This window comes from Agelaius tricolor, unplaced genomic scaffold (genome assembly GCF_023055355.1).
Source record: "Agelaius tricolor isolate 1412-34295 unplaced genomic scaffold, bAgeTri1.0.p SCAF_6, whole genome shotgun sequence".
In the NCBI taxonomy this organism is placed as follows: domain Eukaryota; kingdom Metazoa; phylum Chordata; class Aves; order Passeriformes; family Icteridae; genus Agelaius; species Agelaius tricolor.
In genome coordinates this window covers 6,408,507-6,428,685 of record NW_027269266.1, presented here as the reverse complement: position 1 = coordinate 6,428,685, position 20,179 = coordinate 6,408,507, and the positions used below count along the sequence as shown (strand labels likewise).

Sequence of the window (20,179 nt, the reverse complement as noted above, 5' to 3'; positions counted from 1 at the left end):
ATCTTGTGTTGTTACATTTGTATAATTCAAAGTAGTTCCAGAATTTTAAATGGAGAAAAAAACCCCAAACACTTTGTCTCCATTATCAAGAAATTTTCCTTTTCCTTATTGAAAAGCTGTAAGGACCTATCACCACACATGTTGTCTTCTAAAGTAAAACCAGTCTCTAGGTGTTATGTGTTGGCACATATATCAGGAAAAGGCTTAATGTGTTATAAGTGGCATAATAGTCATCCCTCAACACAAATGTACTGCAGGGAGAGGTGGTTTGCTTGGTAATTATGCTGAGCTGCTTGTATGACATCTGTTATTCCTTCAGGACTGTTGTTGCCATTTGTACTTCATTGGGTTTTTCAGATGAAGAATTACCTTTTTTGGCCATATGCTGTTTTTTAATATCTTTTGGCTATTAGTCATCTGGGATGATTTATCTGTGTTAATCATAATGGAAAAGAAACATGGTAAGATTTTGATAGTACAGAGTAGCAATTAAAAATTTGTCAGGACACTTCTAAAATAATTAAAACCTTTCCTGCTAAAATTAGGCTTTCCTGGAAACATGAACCCTTAGGCCTGGTGCTCCAGGCAGCATAAGTAGCTCAGGATTAAGCTATAAAAACTTCTGATCGTCTTGACAATTGAATTTTAAAGAATTAGAAGTCTGAGAGTCAGGTTGTACAAACCACAAGATCCTTAGAATGTGTCTGTAGGACAGCTTTTATTTGTAGGCAGGCCTTGAGAGCTTCAAATGCTCTTTTTTTTTCCACTCCCCCATTAGTGCAGAGAGAAGATGACAGATATTACAGAGCTCCTGGCAAGTTGCAGTCTGCTGGGATTGATATGTTAAATATCTTTCCTTTAATAAAATACTTCACTTGGTTAAGTGCTCATGTTAAAGAACTGGGTGGATTTTGAAAATATGCTGTGAGTGAAAGTGTAGGTGAGCTGTGTGGACTCATAAGCTGTGAAACTTTGAAGTTTAAAAAAAGAAGTTGGGGGGTTGGAGGGTATAATCTATCAGTTTTTTCCCCCAATTTTCTTGATAAATAGCTAAATTACAGTTTCTATTGGATTAGAGTAATTTGCTTCCAAAAGTTTTTGTTTATCATATTTTTTTTCATCTTCCACAAGAGACTCCTTTAATGTGTCAGTCAGCCTGTAAGGTGTCAGACTTCTGCTTAGGGACAGCAGGGAACCACACAGGGCATTGACTTGCAGGAGTGGCTTTTGCTTTATGGATAATCTGAAACTCAGCTGGAAGAATTTGTAAGGTGTTGGGTGTATTTTGTTTTCCTGTTCAGCTGTTACCAGAGATGTTGTTATGGGCTTGTAGTGCAATGACAGTTGATGCTTTATTCTAGATACCTTCATGGAAAAAGGCATTAAAGTGGAGAGCTACTAAAAGCAAAATCACTGTTGAGAAGGAGAAGTACTGCCTTCCTTCAAACTGGCAGGTGTTCATCCTTCCTAAACTCTGATCCTGAGTCTGTTTGGGAATGTGTCCCTCTCCTTTACTGACATGCAGAGAAGTTGATGTATGAACTGAAGACCAAAGATCAGATTCTTTCCAGCACTTCCACCTTTCTTTTCAGCATGCATTAGTTTTGTCATTTTGTTCTGTGTGGTCCAGGTCATGTCTTTGTCCCTCTTGGAGCACACAGCCTTCCCTCTTCTCTGCATGTCCCTGGAGAGTATGAATAACCCCAGTGTGTACAAAAGTGAGGCTACTTTCTGAGCCCCTTCTCTCTGTTCATGTTACTCTTCATTTTTTTCTTTTTTCCTCTGATATCTTCAGGGAATGTTTGAAGAACCAACCATGCTTTATATTACTTCATCTGTTTCCATTCATGAAAATGTGTCCTGGTTACAGATTCAAATTTTCTGATTTTAGAGTGGTGAATAGTCTTTCTAATAGTAGGCTTTGTTTAGACAAGATTTTTTAAAAAGGAATGTATTTTTCCAGGTTTTCTTACTTCCCTTATTTCTTCCCTTATTACTTCCCTTATTTCTTTCCCACCCTTTCCCCCTCATGCACAGAAATGTAACCTGAAGTCATAGCGGTATTCTTAGTGTACAGCAGGGGGTGTATGAAAGCCCACAACCTTAAGATGCATTTCCATTGTCCACTTAATTTTATAATGTTGAGCTTAATTATATTTTGTGTATTTTGTGAATTTTTTTTTTAAACTCCTCTAACTTAATCAGGATCCCAGCATTATTTGGTCAATGAAAAATAAATGTCAAATGAAAATTTGACTGCCTTAAAGTAGAAGTACTCCAGGGGGCAGCTTGTCTTACTGAAAATGAAGCCAGAGGTTGTCCAGAGAGGTTTTGGAGTCCCCAAGCTTGGAGGAACTCAAAAGATTCCTGGGCAAACTCAAAAGATTCCTGCTTGAGCTGGGGGTAGACCAGGTGACCTCTGAAGGTCCTTGCCAACCTCAATCATTCTGTGATTCTCCAGAGGTTTTCTCCATATGCACAGGGGGAAAATTCTGTACCTTTCATTCCTTTCAAATAGCAGCTATTTGGCAAGTACTCTAATGTATGTAGTATGAACTAATGTGCCTGGAACATTAATGTTTTCATAGGGCACAGTCTTATGGGTGCCTAATTGAGATTAAGTATTTACCTATGTGCTTTAAGTGTCTTAATTTCTTTTTTATCCTGGACCATTACCAAGTATTCATTAGTGTCTCTGGCAGAATATTTCTATTTATCACTTCACCAAAGTTCTTTAAAGTATTATGATTTCACTGTATTTAAATGAGTGTGAATCCTAGTCTGTGTGTGTGCTGTGAAATATAAAAATTCTTCTGCCCTGAGCAGAATGGAGAGAGTTGTCAGTGGTAATCTTCCTGTTCTGCAGAGAACTGGTGGAGGAGAGGAACTGGTGTGCTACAAGAGATCAGTGCTCATGGTTAGGATGCCTGGGGTCCTCGTTCATGGTTGGATGCAGAGATTATGTAGGGAGCATCATTTTTAGGGTAAATTTCATATAAAGATTACCCTTAAGTAACCCCCTAGTTAAGCAGCGAGGGAAGATGTGATAAAAATAGAAAAAATAATAAAGTAAAACAAATTTTCTGCTTTTAACTATCAAGTAGTCTTTGCAATGAAATATCCCCAAGGTGGGGTGAACCTGTATGAAAAACAAGTTGGATTTGCTTGTGGAGATGTATATTGGCAAAGAAAGAAAGAAAGAAGTAAAATTGTTATTTAAATATCAGTCTGATGGTTCCTTAATGGCATGGATGCATGAAGAAAGCATCCCAAACACTCTATCGCTCAAAATGAGTTAATATTTAGTGATACCAGTAAAAAGTAAATCTGATTTTTTGGTGTTATTTGGTGTGATTTTTTGGTGTTATTTTTTGGTTATTTGGTATATTATATATAATATAATATATGTATATATATATAAAATATTATATATATTAGCGAATGTAGCATCAGCTGTCGGAGCGCTGTTCCCTTTTTCAGCGGTGAGCCCTGCGTGTGCCCGGCGGGGCCGGGGCAGGGCGGGAGCCGTGCGGGAGCCGCAGTTCCGCAGCCGAGCGCTGGAGGGCTCCGCAGACTGACGGCTGCCCAGCGATTTCGGGGGAATTGCTGCATTGTACCTGCGCGGGGTTTAATGCTTGCCGGGCCATTTGGCTATTTGCCATAATTGGCTTTCCATTCCCTTGATTGGAATCATAGATAAAAATTTGCTAATCCACTTTCTTTGCTGAAAGTATTAGAAAAGTAATCCATCTTTTAAAAATGCTCGAACAAAATCATATGGTATAAAGAGTACTTTATGGAATAATGAGATTAATGAGAACTGTAAGGCATATGCAATTTAAAACGTTTTTCTATGGGTTTAAGGGGAAGAATGCAATCTGGGCACTATAAAGCCATAAGTACTTCCTTTTTTTATGCACTACCTTTTAAATGTGCATTACATGTTATGCTTTTGTCTGTGATAAAATGTGAGTATGTATTTAGGAAGAAGGATCTGCTATTTACTTGCAATTTTAAAAAGGTTTGAAAATACCTGATTCAAACTTCTTGGCTGTGTTTTTTTTTCCCTCCCTCTCCCCTCTTCTGTCCATAGGGCATCAGAGCACGGATTTTGGAAACCCTTGTAATGCTCATTCTTCTTGCACTGCTTATCCTTGGAATCGTATGGGTGGCTTCAGCACTCATAGACAATGATGCTGCCAGTATGGAGTCTTTATATGGTATGGAATGCAAAAACCTTCACCCAGATTGATTGTAAATACAGAAATGCAGGTTTCCAGTTAAATGTATTTCTAGTATGTGCTATGTGAATATTGCACAGGTTGTGAAGGAGGTGTCTTAATTCAGTCAGCACCATTTTGATGTTAAATTCTGTGACATAAGTAGCCTCTTGGTAATTAGCTAAACCTGTGCTCAATGTTTTTTTTACAGACCTCTGGGAATTCTACCTCCCATATTTATATTCCTGTATATCACTGATGGGATGCTTGTTACTTCTGTGTAAGTGTTTTCCTCATTATTCCAAAAGATGAATGGTGTTATGGTGGGGGATTTTTTTGTATATTGTGTTCAATTTTTTTTATGGTTAAATGAAACTTATTAATTGTGAAAGTTGAGTGGGATTTTCTTTTTCTGATTAAATTTAAATATAGGTGTGAATTTGTTAGGTTTGAGTTCTGAAGTTTAAATAAATGGTACCTTAGATTTTCAATTTTTGAGAAACTTTCCAACTCACCCAATTTTGACTAATAACTTGTTAAAGCAGGTAGTTGAAAAACAGGCACTCTATTCTGCAAAGAAAAGCACAATTTTTAAATGAAATGTCTGCAGGAGGCCGGTAGTATGGTGAGAAAATTATTTTGGAACATTTTGTCCTATATTCAGTAAACTACCATTCTTCCTTTTGTAATTGAAAATGTTGCTGTATAGGCGGGAGTTGGAAGACAGTGCAGCCAGCTTCCATAATCACTCAGCTGGGCTCTGGCCAGTCTGCAGGTCAGTTACACAATTGCATCTGAAACAAATGCAGTAAAAACCCAACTTTACACTGACTGCTCCTAGCCAGAGTTCAGTCATCCATGTTCAGGAGAATAAGAAACATGATGGAAGGCTCCAGATCCCACCTAGAATCTCAGCCCCCTCCTTGAATAATTTCTAGAAAGTTCCTGAGAGGAACAGAAGATCTCCCTTTCTAGATTCCTATGGCTTCATCTCTTCTCCAAGCTTGACAGATTCAAGCTTGTCACTGTGGAGAAAGGGTGGGGAATCATAATTTGTGATATCCTTTAAACAGATCTATTAAAGAGACCTCAGTGAGTCTCCTTGGATTGTCTGTATGTGCAGGTTCTCAAATGCCCTTTGGAGGAAGGTGGGAGGAATAAACAATGGGATTCTCAACATCTTGTGCAGACTGTTCCAGAGTGGCATTCACAGAGGTGCTGAACACTTTAATTGGAAGCTGATTTACAAAACTTCAAATCTGCCCTGCAGTTTGCTTCAGCAGAGCTGAAAACTCAGCCTGCTGAGTTCAGGGGCTGTTGTAAACCAGTTCACTGAAATTATTGTGACTAAATGCCAGGTTTTGGAAATGTGTAACTTAAGCAAACCACTGAGGTGAAGGCCCTCCAAGCTGTTAGATCTGTGTAGCTGAAAGGGCAGTTTACAGCAGTGGGGCAGCTGCTGGGGTAGAGCTTTAGATCTTCAGCTGGTTTAATTGCTGAAGCAGTGTTTGAGTAAAGCCTTTTGCAGTGGTGATTTGGAGCATCATGTCATTTGTCTTTTCTCCTTTTCCTGCAGGATTCTTTTGCAGTAAAGGCAGACAAGCTTAAGTTAGATTTTCAATACTCTTGTATTTTTCTGTAATACACAGTAGCTACGGTGAAACACTAGTTAATAAAAATAAATTCAATTCCCACAATAACATCTTGTCTACTTTTTTTGGCAACAGTGTTTTATTATAATGGAAACTATAGATGTATGTACATGCTCATCCATATTGTTATAAATTCTTTCCTCTCTGATGTATTTCAGTATTTGAAGGCAGTTTTCCCTAAACTGTTATAATTTTTTATTATCATGATTAAGCCCTTCTCCCAAGAAGCAGACATGCATCATTCCTGAAAACCATCACAGGCTAGGATCAGAAAGGGCCTGTTGTTATTTCACAGAAAATAGTCTAAAGTCTGGTAGCTGAGCCTACTCTCAATGGAAGTTGAGGGATAACTTTCAGGAGACCAAAGCATCTTCAGGTTCTCTTGGTCTTGCAGCTACACCTGTGCTAAAAGATGAAATGTGCCTGAGATGTTCTCCAGTGCTGTGGCCAACCAATGTCACTCCATTGAGGATATTGCAGTTGGCAGATGTCTGATATTGCAGTTGGGAGATGTCTGTGCAGCTTTGGCTCAGGAAAAAGGTTCCTGGGCTGCCTGAACTCTAGATGAGCATTGAGAATCATTTGGGCAAGTGTTAACTGGCCCAGGGCAAATCATGCCAGGAATAGTTCTAGCAACTCACTGGTGTAGGCAATCCAGTCTAAAGCCCAGGAATGCATTGTGGCACTGCTGAATTTACTGGTGAAGACATAGCCTCTGGTGCCACATGCTTTGAATAAATAATTAATTAGTTGAGCAAGTTTAAGATCTCCAATTATATGGAGTTCCTTGTTGACAAAAAGTCACAGTTAAGCTCTTGGAGGGGAGAGATCAAAATTCATGTGCATGCGATGTGCTTGAAAGTGCAATGTTGGAGCTTTAAGCTCTTGCAGTTCTTTTCTAAACCAAAAAATGGTGATATGTGGAATAGCACACTTAGCATCCAAATAAAAACACCTGGTCTTTGACTTACAAATGATGTTTGGCATACTCTTCCTTCCCTTGCAGTGTGCACACCAGTGGGGCTCTCGAGGATGTTTACAGTAATGGGTCAGTTGCTGGTGAAGCCGACGGTAAGTGCTCCCCAAGTCAAGTCTGTCCTCCTGTGCTCCCCAAGTCAAGTCTGTCCTCCTGTGCTCCCCAAGTCAAGTCTGTCCTCCTGTGCTCCCCAAGTCTGTCCTCCTGTGCTCCCCAAGTCTGTCCTCCTGTGCTCCCCAAGTCTGCCCTCCTGTGCTACCTGTGAGAAGGTGGAATGGTATTTTGGTACTTTCATCTAGAATACTTCTACAGAACTCTTCAGTTCATCAGTTTCTAGAACCACTATTTATGTACTCATCTCACATTTTTCATATAGCACAAAAGCCTGTTTTTTCCCCAAAGCTTTTCTTATAATAATAGAGACTTTCTCTGATTTTTCAATTTCTGTCGATGCTAGTAATATTATTTATTTACCAGTGTTTCCTGCTGTGTTTTACCAGTGCCTGAAAAGCGTGGGCATATTCTGAGTTCAGTAGCAAAGAACACAAAGTCTGGATAACAAGAAGGGTACCTGGGGTACACAGAGATGTGTGAAATGTGGGTAGTTGTCATCTTTAAGAGCTTGTTACACACAGATCCTCTTTGATTCATGGTCTGAATGCTGTGAGGGAAGGGAGAAGTTTGTACCACATAGAAGTGCTTTAGTGACTTCAGTGTCACATGTCCTACTTAGTAGTTACAAAAATTTGGGTGCACTTGGATCTTGTTTTCCTTTTCATTAGTCGGTTCAACCCTGGAAATACAAAGAAAATACCTACTATTTTTATCTTTAGTCTCAAAGCACCTGGTAGCTGAGATAGACTGACTTCATTTATTTGGTTTTTAGCTTCCAATAGCAATTTATATTTCCATGAAATACTGGCTTATGTGAAAAGCTGCTTTTTAGTACAATTTTTCAAAATCTTTAGTTATTTTTGTTTAAATTGGGTGTGGTTTGATATGGTTTGAATGTAGTCAGACATACTGTTCTGTCTCTTTAGATTGAAACTGAACATAAAAGCCTTAACTCAAAATCAAAACTTTAACTTTGCTTACAGTAAAGATACAATTGTGTAACAGAATGGAATAATATTCTGTGAAGTTCTTATTTGTGTCACTATTGTAAAGTTGTAGACTGTATATTTGAAGTACAGGTTACAGGAGCAAAGTGAATCTGATTATGTGAATGCAGTCAGGAAAACAAGTGCCTCTGATACTCAGTTCATGTTTCTGTTTGCAAATACAGATCCTGGAAGACCTAGATGAGCAGATGTATATCATCACTTTAGAGGAAGAAGCAATTCAGAGGAAGCTTAATGGTATGTATGCTATACCTGTAATGGCACTGCTTCAGATACAGTGTTTAGAGTAGAGTGGTTCTGGTCAGGAATCTCGCTGTTGATCAGCCTCCTCTGTCAAAACAGAAAATTTCAACATCTTAGCCTGTTACAAGTGTTACAGGGGTACATTTCCTCACCAGGTTTTCCAAGATTGGTTCTTGTGTATGTGTGGTTTGCTTTGGTTTTGTTTTTGAATTGTTCATCAGCTCTCTAATGTGGGAATTGCTCTGAGCCTGAGAGAGCAACTGAGTTGTTGTCCAGACCCACCACCCTTAGTGCAAAATAGCTTGGATTGGAAAATGAGTCTATTTCAGCCTTGTTTGAAGGACAATGAACTTACAAGTTGATTGCTAGCAAGCTTAGCAAGAGGCTTGACTTCCTGCAATATGAGTTTTTGTTTTTAATTTGGAGGATTTTTTGTGTTTTGGTTGATTGTTATTTAAAATCTTAGGTAAAATCCATTAAAAATCAGAGCACGCCATTATATTCTAGGAGTTATTTGGTGAATTCAATAAATAAAAATATTCTATTAATAAGTAATGAAAATTAATAATTACAAGAATGATTTTAGACTTACTGTATTTAGTCTTAAAATTTTGCATTTCTTAATAAGGCGTTTTTGTTATGGATTGTTTAAAAACATGAAGTAAAGTATGAAGTTTTGACTTAGAATGGAAAGGAGTGTTGCAACAGGCAGGCACCACTTATGGAAAATTTATTGGTTCTATGTACCTGGAAATCATGTTGTACAAATATTCTGACTTGCTTTTAACTGCATGGATAAGCCATCCATCCATAATTTATGCAGTTACTGCAGTTTGGAGAACCAAGGAATTTTCATGTAAGACAGCACAACAATGTATGTGTCATGATGACTTATTTTAGCCTTAATTTTTAAAATTTCCTGTTTTTTCTCTCCTGCTTTTCAGTCTTCTGTCATATATCTTAAGCTTTCCTGCTCTGAGGTCTCATTAAGTCTCCTTCCAAAGTTGCTTGGTCAGGGGAAGTACATGGAAGATCATGGTGGTCATCTTTATTCCAGGGCTTAAAATTTGTGGAGGAGTAGCGACTTTTGTGCTGAAATCAGCCATAACTTCAGTTTAAAAGTTACATTCACCTTTTCAGGTGTTTATAGTGACACACTATGTGTGCATTTACACACAGGCACACAAGAAGGTGCAGGCAGTGAGTGTCTTTGAAGCTGTGATGGGTGATGATAATCATTCTGTGTGTTTGATGTTAGCTGGGAACTGTAAAATATTTGTTACTGAATATTTTATGTTGTCATGGTGATTCTACTTGTGTACAACACAGAGCAATGACCCAGTAGTTATTCAGGAATCTATTGGAAGTAGTGTTCAGATGGGGAATGGGATTATTTAGGTGATGCTTGGCTGCTCTTTTTCTTGCAGAAGTCTCTCAAGAGTTGCTTATATTGCAGATTGATATGACTTGTGGAGTGGACCTAGGCTGTTTGTAGGTGCCTACTAGCTGGGTATGGATTTAGGATGTGTGCCAAGAGACTGGATTTGCTTTCAGCACATGCCTTGGTATTCAGTGAGAAGTGGAACTGCAGCCCACCCATATTCCATGGAGCACTCACCAGCCTGCTCTTGAACACTGAAAGACATGGGGCTTAAATGAGACAGGAGAGGATCTGGATCCCCTCTGTTTCCAGTGCTGAAGGAATGGCATGGACACCCCCAAAAGGAATGCTTGAAAATCCCTAGGTTGGTGTACAGAGAAAATTAATGGATTTAAGATGAAAAGTAAATGAAAATTTAAACTTGAATATAGCATGTAGGTGGGACAAGATGTTATATGTGCAGGAAGATACTTTGCAGGATTTTTGTACTAGTTACTTTAGCAAATTTAAGCACAGTTCTCATTATGGTGAGCAGGGAAACCTTCATCTTCTCTTCCAGAAGTCTTTCTAATACATACAAATTATGCCAGAAGCATTGACATCATTATTGCCAGAACTATGAAAGGTCATGTTTACCATGTTTATTGCATTTTAGAAAGTGTGCAGGAGTGGGAGTGGTGCTAATTACATCAGTAAAAGGTGTCTGTGATGTTAGAGGCCATAATCTGTGTTTTAGCACATAGATTGTCATTGTTGCTGTATCACAGTGGATATATTCAGCTACACACTTCCTCTGCCATGGCTGTTGCAACTCTTCCACCATGTTGGTGGTGGAATCCATGGTGCTTAAGTAACCTTGCTGGGCAGGTTTCCAGTAAAGTGCTCTGAAATTAAATACTTTATTTATATGTATAACTAAAGAGTTGAATTTTGATTAAAATGAAGAGGACTAGAGCAGAGGCTTAAGTGATACTTGATGATTGTAAAGCTTTTCATATTTGAAAATAAATCTATCTGTGAAACTGTAGATCTTCTTTGTGGGAACTAATTTTCTTCCTCCTCAGGTGTCTGCAGTGTCTAACTGAAAATCAGAGGAGGAGGGAGGGGAAAGTTTGATTGTGTTATCTACCCTAGTATTTTTATCTATTGAAGAGATACTGGGCTTTGGGAAAATGTTTGTTTCCAGTGTATTATATTTCAGTACCCACATCACTCCTACAGTTGAAAAATAAAGCTGGGACTTTTTTATATTAAAAGAAAAAAGTTGCCTTCAGCTATTAGTTTTCCTGAATCCAAAGAGACGGGTGGGGTAGGATCAAAAATACTTACTTGATCAAAGTTATTGGCTCTGAAGGTATCCTTACCTATGTAAGAAAGATGAAAGGTGTTGTTTTTATTGCACACTAGTAACAGTGTAATTTTGAACTAATTGGTGGTGAACTGCCAATCACCTTGGGGGAATGCAAATAGATACTCTTACAATTTCCTTTGAGGTACTGAAATCTTATGTCGGGGCTGGAAGAAAAACAGAATAATACCGTTAAATTGACCTTAAATGAGCTGCTTTGTGGCTTTCTTGGAGAATCCCTTCTAACTTTTCATTGCTAGTCCAAACAAGTCTCGTCTACCAATTTGATTTATTGGCTAGACAGCGCTGACATTGAACTTTGTGCGTGTTTGAAATAAAGCTAATGTTAGAGAGCTTTTAAGAATTTAGCTGCATCCTTTCCAAATACTCTTTTGACTGATCTGAAACCTTGCCTCTCTCATAAAATATCCTTTTGTATAGCAACCTGTTGTTTGCAACTGTTTTTTAAGGAGGAACTACAACAGCACTTAGATATGATTCAGACTTTCTACTGACCTGTGTCTTAGGGACCTTCTGTGATGATGCTGATTTATTGGATGGACTCCCATGAAATCAGTGTTTTGAACTCTGGATTTTTATGTTGAGGGGAGAAAAAAACATAGATATATATTGAACTGAGCTTTTTCTCAGAGACTCCTAAATCAGTTACAGAAAAGAAGAAAACATTGGATGCTGACTTGAGTTTTCCTTCTTGTCCAGCCGCTTCCATGAAAGTTCTTTTCCCACTGAGCTCTATTACTATTCTTTTTCCCACCTAATGGTAATTAGTCATTCCATAAAACAGATGTTTTAGACTTTTTTGGGGGGGAATGCATCATCACAAAAGCTTATTTTTATAGTGATAATTAGCTTGGGTTTTTTAAAGACTTTTTCTGAAAACCTGTGTTTTATGATTAATTTTTTAAAAAACACTGAGAAGTGGAACTGACATTTGTATTTTAGGCACTTCAACTGATAAGATGTTGTAATGGAACAGAGTCTGTAGGTCTTACTGAATAGTCCTGAGATTAGAGATATTCGTATATATGAAGCCCTGTAAATATTATCCCATACTCATTATTTCACTGATATTCAAGATAAATGTTTAGAGAAAGCACAGGAGTTACTTGTTATATGCAAAAATGTGTCTGAAAGAAACATTCAGTTAATTCAGTTAAACATTTAAAATTTTAAACAGTTGGATGTTTGATTGGTGATTTGACTGCATTGAACAAATAAGTATTTCATAGCCTGCAATAAGAAGAGTCACTTTTTTTCTTGTATTGAGGTTGCTGGATGGATGGGGAGACAACAGAAAATAAGGAAATAATGAGACTGGACTACAAAGTAGTGTTGCTGTGCCAGCAGCCTGAGTGCTGTTTAGATTTTGTAGGCAAGTGATCAAGATATCAGATAAAAGCCTGGATAAGAATATTAATCTCATATAAATTTATTACACACTGTTTAAAAAAAGTCCATGGAGCATGGTGCTCTTGCAGGTTAGCCCATGGCCAGAGGTGGGGCTGAGGGTAGGGAATGGCCAGCAGGTGAAGGGTGTGAATGTAAATCAGCAAAACAACAGCAGAGAGGATTTTGGGTTTAAGACCTTGAACTGTCACTGCCATGGTGTGTTATTGCAGAGTGAAATTGGCCTGGAATAGACAGGGAAAGTATGAGCCCTTAACTTATTTTCAAGTGAGATTGCCCCACTTTCATCCCTTTGTTCACCTTCTGAACAAAGGTGAGTGGAGAGTGTTTCTAACTTATCCCAGGCAGAATATTTCCAGGTTGTGATTGCAGAGAGTGAAAGCTAAAGCAGAAATAATGGCATGGGAACTGAAACAGCAGATCTCTAGTCAGCATTGCAGAGCTGTGTCAGTGCTTGAACACTGTGCAGGGTTTGTAGAGGAACTGGCATCAAGGAGGAAAACCCCATTGAGCTTGCACTGGAAAAGAGGAGTTGTTGGAAGAGAATGGAAGATTGAAGAGAAAAAGGATGGAAAGAGAAAATGGGCTGGGTTTCCCCAAGGCTGCATAAGGATAGGAAGAAAAGTTGATGGGCAACTTTTAGGCAGAAAATTAGTAGGAGGAAAGGGATTAATATTATGGCTGTCAGGGCTAAGCTGATGTACAGGAGAAAGTATGAGGAGTTGCACAACAGTGACACATGTATGTTGTGAGCTGGAAAGCATGGAGGGACAGAGCAGGCAAGCTGGTATGAGCAGAAGATTCATCAGCAAGCAGGTGTTAGCAGTGTGGAAACTTACTGAGGAGTGTGGAGCCTACTGAGGGGAGGGAGGGAGGGGCAGAAGCTGAATCTGGAGCGCTGGCCGCCTTAAAGGCAAAGGTCCACTTTTGCTAAATTATAATGGTCCTGAAGGGCATCTGGGGATTCTTTTAATCTTCATACCAGAATCATATAGGGATTTAAGAATGAGGCATTTGAGACATCCTGTCTGTCACACTATGGCTGGTTATTGGACTTGTGTGAAAGTTCAGCATCAGCAAACAGGCTGGGATCACAGGAGATGATGCTGAAACCTCTGTGCTGAAATCTTCTGGGTAGACTCTGCTGTTTTTGAGAAGTATTTGAAGAGTCTCAAAGAAACATCTGCAGTTTAAAGTCACAAGTGCTTAATGTGATGCTTCCTGAATCCAAATTGTCACTGTGTGCCTTGCAGTTGCATCCAAAAGAAAATCATGTCTTTTGTTTTAAAAGGTGTATCTTCCACAGTGGAATACCAGACGGTAGAGCTGGAACGTGAGCTTGAAAAAGTGAGAAGCAAGAAAACAAATCTTGGTAATGAACTTTCTAAAGTTTCATGTAGATTATAGTTTACTAAATGACCTTGAGGTGCTGTGTTTAGTTTGGAGCAGTTGCTTGATTGATTCCAGTTTGTCCTTAAATAAATTTGTGCATTTGCAAATAATTTGCAAATGAAATCATTGCACCCCTCCGACAAAAAAAAAAAAAAAAAGTAAGGAGTCTGATTTGGATCTTACCTTTAACGTTACTTTAGAGAAATTGTAACACTTCTTTGCATGGAGCTTTTCATGTATAATATGCTTATGAGTATTTGGGCTAATCAATGACATTACTTTCCTTTTTCTGTTTGAATTATTTCTGTAATATTCAAACAGTGTTTTCTTTTCTTTTCTTGCACATGCTAATGATGTCCACTGAAGTTAGTTCTGTCTTTCCTGCCTTACAAGAGGAAAATACTATTTAAATATCTAAAATTCTGTTCTGTCCCTTTAGGTCATGCTAAAATGTACATGTAAACAGTGTATTTGTAAATTCAGCAGATTTTAAACTTTGTGGAACTGCTGTGTGCTAGGGGAACAAAAAGGTTAAGGGGAAACATGCCTCTTGGAAAAATCTGCTTGTCTCTGTCTCCCCAGCCTTTCTCTAGAGAGGTTTCATATTTGTGCCATTGCTTTGTGGAGCTGTACAGGGTGGATGTTCTTATGAACTGGTTGATGTTTGTTCCAGATCAGGATACTGTTGTTACTTACATTAATGTAAGTCAGCTTATGGGTAGCTGAATGATTCTTACTTGTTTTATTCTAAAGTGATCTATGGTATTAAGCTTATGTTTTTTCACTTCTGAACAGAACGGAGGAAAAAAGCTTCTGCTTGGGAAAGGAATTTAGTTTATCCAGCTGTCATGATATTGCTCCTGACTGAGACAGTAAGAATTTTCTTTTATTTTTTTTCCCAGCAAAAAGTATAAAGAGTTCTTTGGTTATTTGAGGGAATAGTTTAAAATTTTTTGAGTGAAGATTGTTTAAGCAACCATCTTGATACTCTTTTCTTGACCATTTAACAAAAACTTGACATTATGGAGTCTAGTGAGGATAAATGTGAAGACTTTAAAAATGTGGAATACTTTTCAATAACAAGAGTGTTTCCTCTTTTTTATAGTCCTTTTCAGTTCTTTTAGTCGCTCTCAACATTCTTTACCTGTTGGTTGATGAGACTGCAATGCCAAAGGGATCAGGGGTAAAGTAATCTTCTCTTACAATTTCTATAATTTTAATAAAGCTTTGGAGGCCTTGCAGAAGTGCAAGTGAGAGCTTTGCTTTAATAACATGGAAACGAATGAGTCTTGACCTTGACTTTGTTTCTAGGTTTCATTCCTGTGCCCACACAAACATTTATTACATGTCATGTTGCAGTGAGTTCTTACTAAAATAGTGCAGAAGCTTCATGTAGATACAGTGATGCACTACAGCAGATCAGTAATCTGGAGTTTGCAGTTCTGTCTTTGCAATACATTTCACTGCAGTTTGAAAGCTGCTGGTGCCATTGCATGAGGTGGGGGCACTTGGAGAGTGGGACATCAGAACCCCACTGAAACACTGAATTGAGAAAAGGCTGTATTGCATATAAGATGTTACATGTTGTGTTCTTGGTAGAAGTTAACTTTATGAACTGTTGCATGTATCTTACTTAATTATGCAAAGTATCTTCTTCCTTGTAGGGACCTGGAATAGGAAATGCCTCCTTATCCACCTTTGGCTTTGTGGGAGCAGCACTTGAAATCATTTTGATTTTGTATCCTTTCTGAAAGAATTCTGTCTGTTAACAAGTATTCTGTCTAGTTTTCTGGGACACTGATAATACACTAAGACACTAGCCTGGAAGGAAGAAAGGTAGGTCAGTCCTTCTCAAACACTTGTTTTTGTTTCTTTTTTCTTTAGTTCTTAAGACTTTTAGGAGACTGCTGAGAACTTGAGTGAAACTTGCATTCCTTGGAGGTTCCTTTTTTCCTTGATTCTCACAGCTATCTTATGGTATCTTCTGTCGTCGGCTTCTACAGTCTTCGTTTTTTTGAGAATTTTACTCCCAGGAAGGATGACACAACTATGACAAAGGTGAGGTACAATCTGGGATGGGCATGGCCCCCTCCTGTCTTTCTTGCCACCCAAGACAAACTGACTCTCTTAGTAATTGTCCTGAATGGCTCATTTGCAGTGATCAGTATTTGTTTGTAAGCTGCGTAAACACAAACTGGAAGATTGTCAAAATGCTGAATGAGTGGGAAAAAGGATGTGCTCTGTTTAGTTTGGATGGCATCCATTGACTTGTAAAAAGCCAGGAATGGCAGAGCTTGTTAACTGGCTATAGAAAAGCAAGTGAAAGAACTTCCTTCAAAGGGAACTTATTGCTAATGAGTAACTTTGATTGTGTTAACTGTACTTCAGGGAGCTTGTTTGAGATCTGAACAACGTGGTTGCTAGAAGTAATACAGACAAAGTAATTCAAATTTGAATAATGAAAGTAAGACTGAGGACAGCTATTCAGCAACATTTTGCAATCTGAAGCTAATTTGACTTTCTACAATTTAGCACTGGCTTTAGCATAACCAGTGCTGTTACCTAATTGGGAGGAACATGCCTAGGTTTTTGGCAAAATATTCCCCCAGCTGACACGGGGAATTGATCAGTAACCAAGGAACAGATGTTGAATTTAATTATTTTTTCAATATGTTTCATTGTTTTTTTATTTAAGTAATGGATTAAGATACTTTTACTACAAATTGTTGGAAGTGAGAAAGTGGGTATACACACAGAATGATTAGAGAAATAAGTAGTAGAGAGTTGGAATGTTCTTAATATTTCCTATTGATTGTTTACAGTACACCAGGAATAGTGTGGAAATAAATAGTAAATGTACAAATGTCTACCTACTTTCAAGTTTACTTTTTTTTTCCTTTTGGCTTCTGATAGAACTAGACCTGAAGAAAATGATCCTTTCTGAAAGAAAGTTTCAATTACTCTTTTTAAAGGCTTTACAAGAACAAAAAGAAATCTAACAGCTGTGATTTTTTTTTGGTATTATTTAAAGTAGACAACAGGCATTGAATTGAAAGGAAGCTCTTTGTTGTAATTTTTTAAATAGTGCTAATCCTGCAAGCAGTTACATCCAAGGCTTAAGCTGATGTATCAGTCATCCATTCTAAGCCCATGGAATTGTTCTTTTATAAAACATTCACAGGAAGTAAGTAAACAGTTGATGCTTTGCAACATGGTTGTTTTGAATAATTTTGGATCTGAGCATACATAACACTTTGATTAAAAGCACATGAATACATATTTGATTTTTTTTCTTGGATCATCTTTGTCTTGTGTAACACCATGTGGAGAGGAGTGACAGAAGTCAGCAAGACTAACAATATATTACAGTAAATTGCTTTAGGTTCAGTTTGAAGAATGTGCTTTTTAAGAATTATTCTTTTTCATCTTGACTGCTGTTTTTCTTTGTGTTCCCTTCAGCAATCTCATTTATCATTTAAATGCTGTTTGTCACTTTCAAACAGATAATTGGAAACTGTGTCTCAATCTTGGTGCTGAGCTCTGCTTTGCCAGTGATGTCAAGGACACTGGGTAAGTGAAATGGAAGTAACATCATAATAAAGGATGTTTAATTGAAAAAAAATACAAGAAAAAAGAAGAGCCTGTAGCTGTATTTTCCATACTATGTAACTTGCCATCACTTTCAGATGAAAGATCATGTATCTTTGGCCTTCATTTCTACATGAACTGTTGAACATACATCTTTGTACATGAACTGCAGAACATACTTTCTAAAAAGAAAAAGATGCTAAGCATTTTTTAGAGAATATATTATTTTAAAAAGGTCAGATTTGAAACTTCTTAAAACAGGAGATTGTGAGATGAAAAGATAGGAAAACTGATTGTCCAGAGCAGTCTGAAATAGTTTCACGTTCACTTTGAAATTAGGGCTTAGTTCCTGTCAAGAATTACATTTGGGATTTGGTGTCTGAAATTTGAGGTAACACTGAGTGCAAATGACTTTTAATGAAGAGTTAATGACTCTTCATTTATTTTTTTAATCAGCAGTGATACCAGGCTACTTTTATTTTCCCTACAATAACATGCTTGTATTTTTTGTTAACTTAATTTTTCAAATTTAACAATTTGGAGTCTTCCATAGCAGAATCGAAGAACTCCTGATTTTAGTGCTAAGGATTGGGAGTAGCATTTGAAGTAGTCAATCTGTTTTAACCAGTTAGAAAAATGTGTTGTATCTTCACTTTAATTAGGTAATCTTCAGCTTGAATTCTTGAAGCTAAATTGCAGGGCTATTACACGTTTTTAAGTAGTGCAGAATCCTTGTAACTAATGTGAATTTCATTGGGAACATTAAATAGAACAAAACAAAAATCTTCACCTCAGGCTGTACAAGTCTTAAGTACAAGCTTAGAAGTTTGAGCTCAGGCCCACAGACCAGCAGTGTGTGCTCAGTAGTTCTCTAGCTGCTCTTCCTTTCATACTCTTGAATCAAGAGTAGTTCATGGTTTTCCAGTATTATACTGGATATTCTCATGCTATGTGTTTCTACAGAGGGGACATTTTAATAAATTATAGATCATTTTTATAGCAAATGAAAAACCTTCTGCAGTGCATTTTGGAGAATTGAATCTTAAAATAAGCATTCTAGAACTTGAAAAAATCTATAGTAAAACTCCACAAAAATGCAAAAGGGTAATTCAAGTACTTAAAGCAGTGCAGTTTTAAAATATAACCAGTATAATAAAGGTCTAAGAAGTGAGATGGTTCTAGGATGTGGAGCCTGATGTTACATAGAAAAATCAGTTTTAGAATAGAATTGTAACATAAGTTTGTGCCCACTAAGTTACTGCATTCAAGACTTGTTTAAAAGAAAATAAAATTAATTGTTAATGATCCATGAGATTACCAGCTGATAATAACCAGATTCTGTGGGAGTAAGTGTACATGCTGGGTCCATTGTTGTCCCATAGGAAACAGATTAATGGTAAAACTCACTTAAAAACCAGACTAACAAGTGAAATTCCTGAATAGTTTGCCATAGAGATAAATAAAAGAAGAAAAAAGATGGAACAATTAACACACAGCTAACAAATGCACAGTCACAGCTGTCCAAACAGGATTAATAGAGTGTATTAGAGTACAGTGAGTCATGTGGTGCTTTTGCAGAAATATCAATGTGTGTTGCACTACATGCCACCTCCCTGTGGCACTGAATAGATGAAAAGAAATAAATATGTTAAGCAGATTCATAGTCTTTTCACTTTATTAAAAAAGCGAGATTCTAGGCTATACAGAAAAGACTAGACTTTATCCTTATGGGAAAGGTGAAAAAGCAAAAGTTATCTAATACATGCACTGACCTTTTTCAACTTTTCAAAATGGAAATGGTTTCTTCTTACATGTTTCATAGCATTCTAATTAGATATGTAGGTGGTAGATATGTCTAACCTGTCATTCTTCTAGAACTCCAGGAAAGTTTTAAACGAAAATAAGTTAAATCATATTTCCCCAGAACTTTTCAGCCTTTTAGTAGCCCTTCAGAAATGTTTCCTGCCAACACCATATTGCTAGTCACAGAGAAACAAATTAGGAATAAAGCACTTAAAGTCAAGAATACAAAAAACAAAGATTTCCAGAGAAAATTGAACTTTCGAGTATATGCAAGTTTTCCTAGAATTCCACACTTGACTATTATCTACAAGTAAATGGGGATTTTAAATTTATTTGTGTGTGCTGTCTAAAACCTACCTTTTTTTTTTGTTTAATAGTTTATTTGGTAAAATTTCATCAGCTTTTGTGTGTATATATTTGTGCCACTAGATATGCAAGTTTTTGTTCAATTACTGAAGAGTTATTAAAAGTCTTGGGTTTTTTTTCTCTGTGGGCTGAGTAGATACTGCTTCTTTAAGAAAGACCTCAAAACCTTTTTAACCTTTTTCTCCCATGAGTTTACAGACTGTTACTGTGTCACTTTTCTGATGAGCAGTGACTTTTTCTGTTTGTAAGAAGAAATTCAATGTAATTGAATGTAATTTATGGACAATTATTTTCCCACCTACTCTAACAGAAGTGTCAGGGTTCATTTCTGTTTGTCCTGGTAACGCTGCTCCTGGACCTCTATGTGTTTCAAGGAATATTTTTCCTTTTCCAGAAAACTCCAGTGCTCTGCCTGTTTTGTTCCTTTTCCTTTAAAGTTTTGGGAGCCTGTACATTCAAACCTGACTTTCTTAATTTTCATGTGGCTTCACAATCTGGCTAAAACACTGCTGCTTTGGAAATGCTAAGGGCACTGTTTGCCTTCAAGTAGGAAAGCAGCTTTGTGTTTATTGTCCTTCATCTCTTTACCAGTTAATTCAGTTGTTTTCTTTCTGTGCTAAGACCTTCTGTGCTTTTTTAGTATATCTCCCTGCCTCTTCTG

The 20,179-nt window shown here is 37.4% G+C and overlaps 1 protein-coding gene across 5 annotated transcripts in view; it reads left to right on the top strand.

The window, feature by feature from the left end:
• Nucleotides 1–20,179, top strand: part of LMBR1 (limb development membrane protein 1) — a 68,565-nt gene that overhangs the window by 38,109 nt on the left and 10,277 nt on the right. For all 5 annotated transcript variants that reach the window (XM_071428590.1, XM_071428591.1, XM_071428592.1 and 2 more), the window contains 10 exons: nucleotides 4,094–4,220; nucleotides 4,432–4,500; nucleotides 6,879–6,943; nucleotides 8,134–8,206; nucleotides 13,661–13,741; nucleotides 14,557–14,633; nucleotides 14,867–14,944; nucleotides 15,426–15,499; nucleotides 15,729–15,819; nucleotides 17,265–17,331. In XM_071428590.1, coding sequence (XP_071284691.1) covers nucleotides 4,094–4,220; nucleotides 4,432–4,500; nucleotides 6,879–6,943; nucleotides 8,134–8,206; nucleotides 13,661–13,741; nucleotides 14,557–14,633; nucleotides 14,867–14,944; nucleotides 15,426–15,499; nucleotides 15,729–15,819; nucleotides 17,265–17,331 — 802 coding nt within the window. The remainder of the gene's footprint in view (nucleotides 1–4,093; nucleotides 4,221–4,431; nucleotides 4,501–6,878; nucleotides 6,944–8,133; nucleotides 8,207–13,660; nucleotides 13,742–14,556; nucleotides 14,634–14,866; nucleotides 14,945–15,425; nucleotides 15,500–15,728; nucleotides 15,820–17,264; nucleotides 17,332–20,179) is intronic.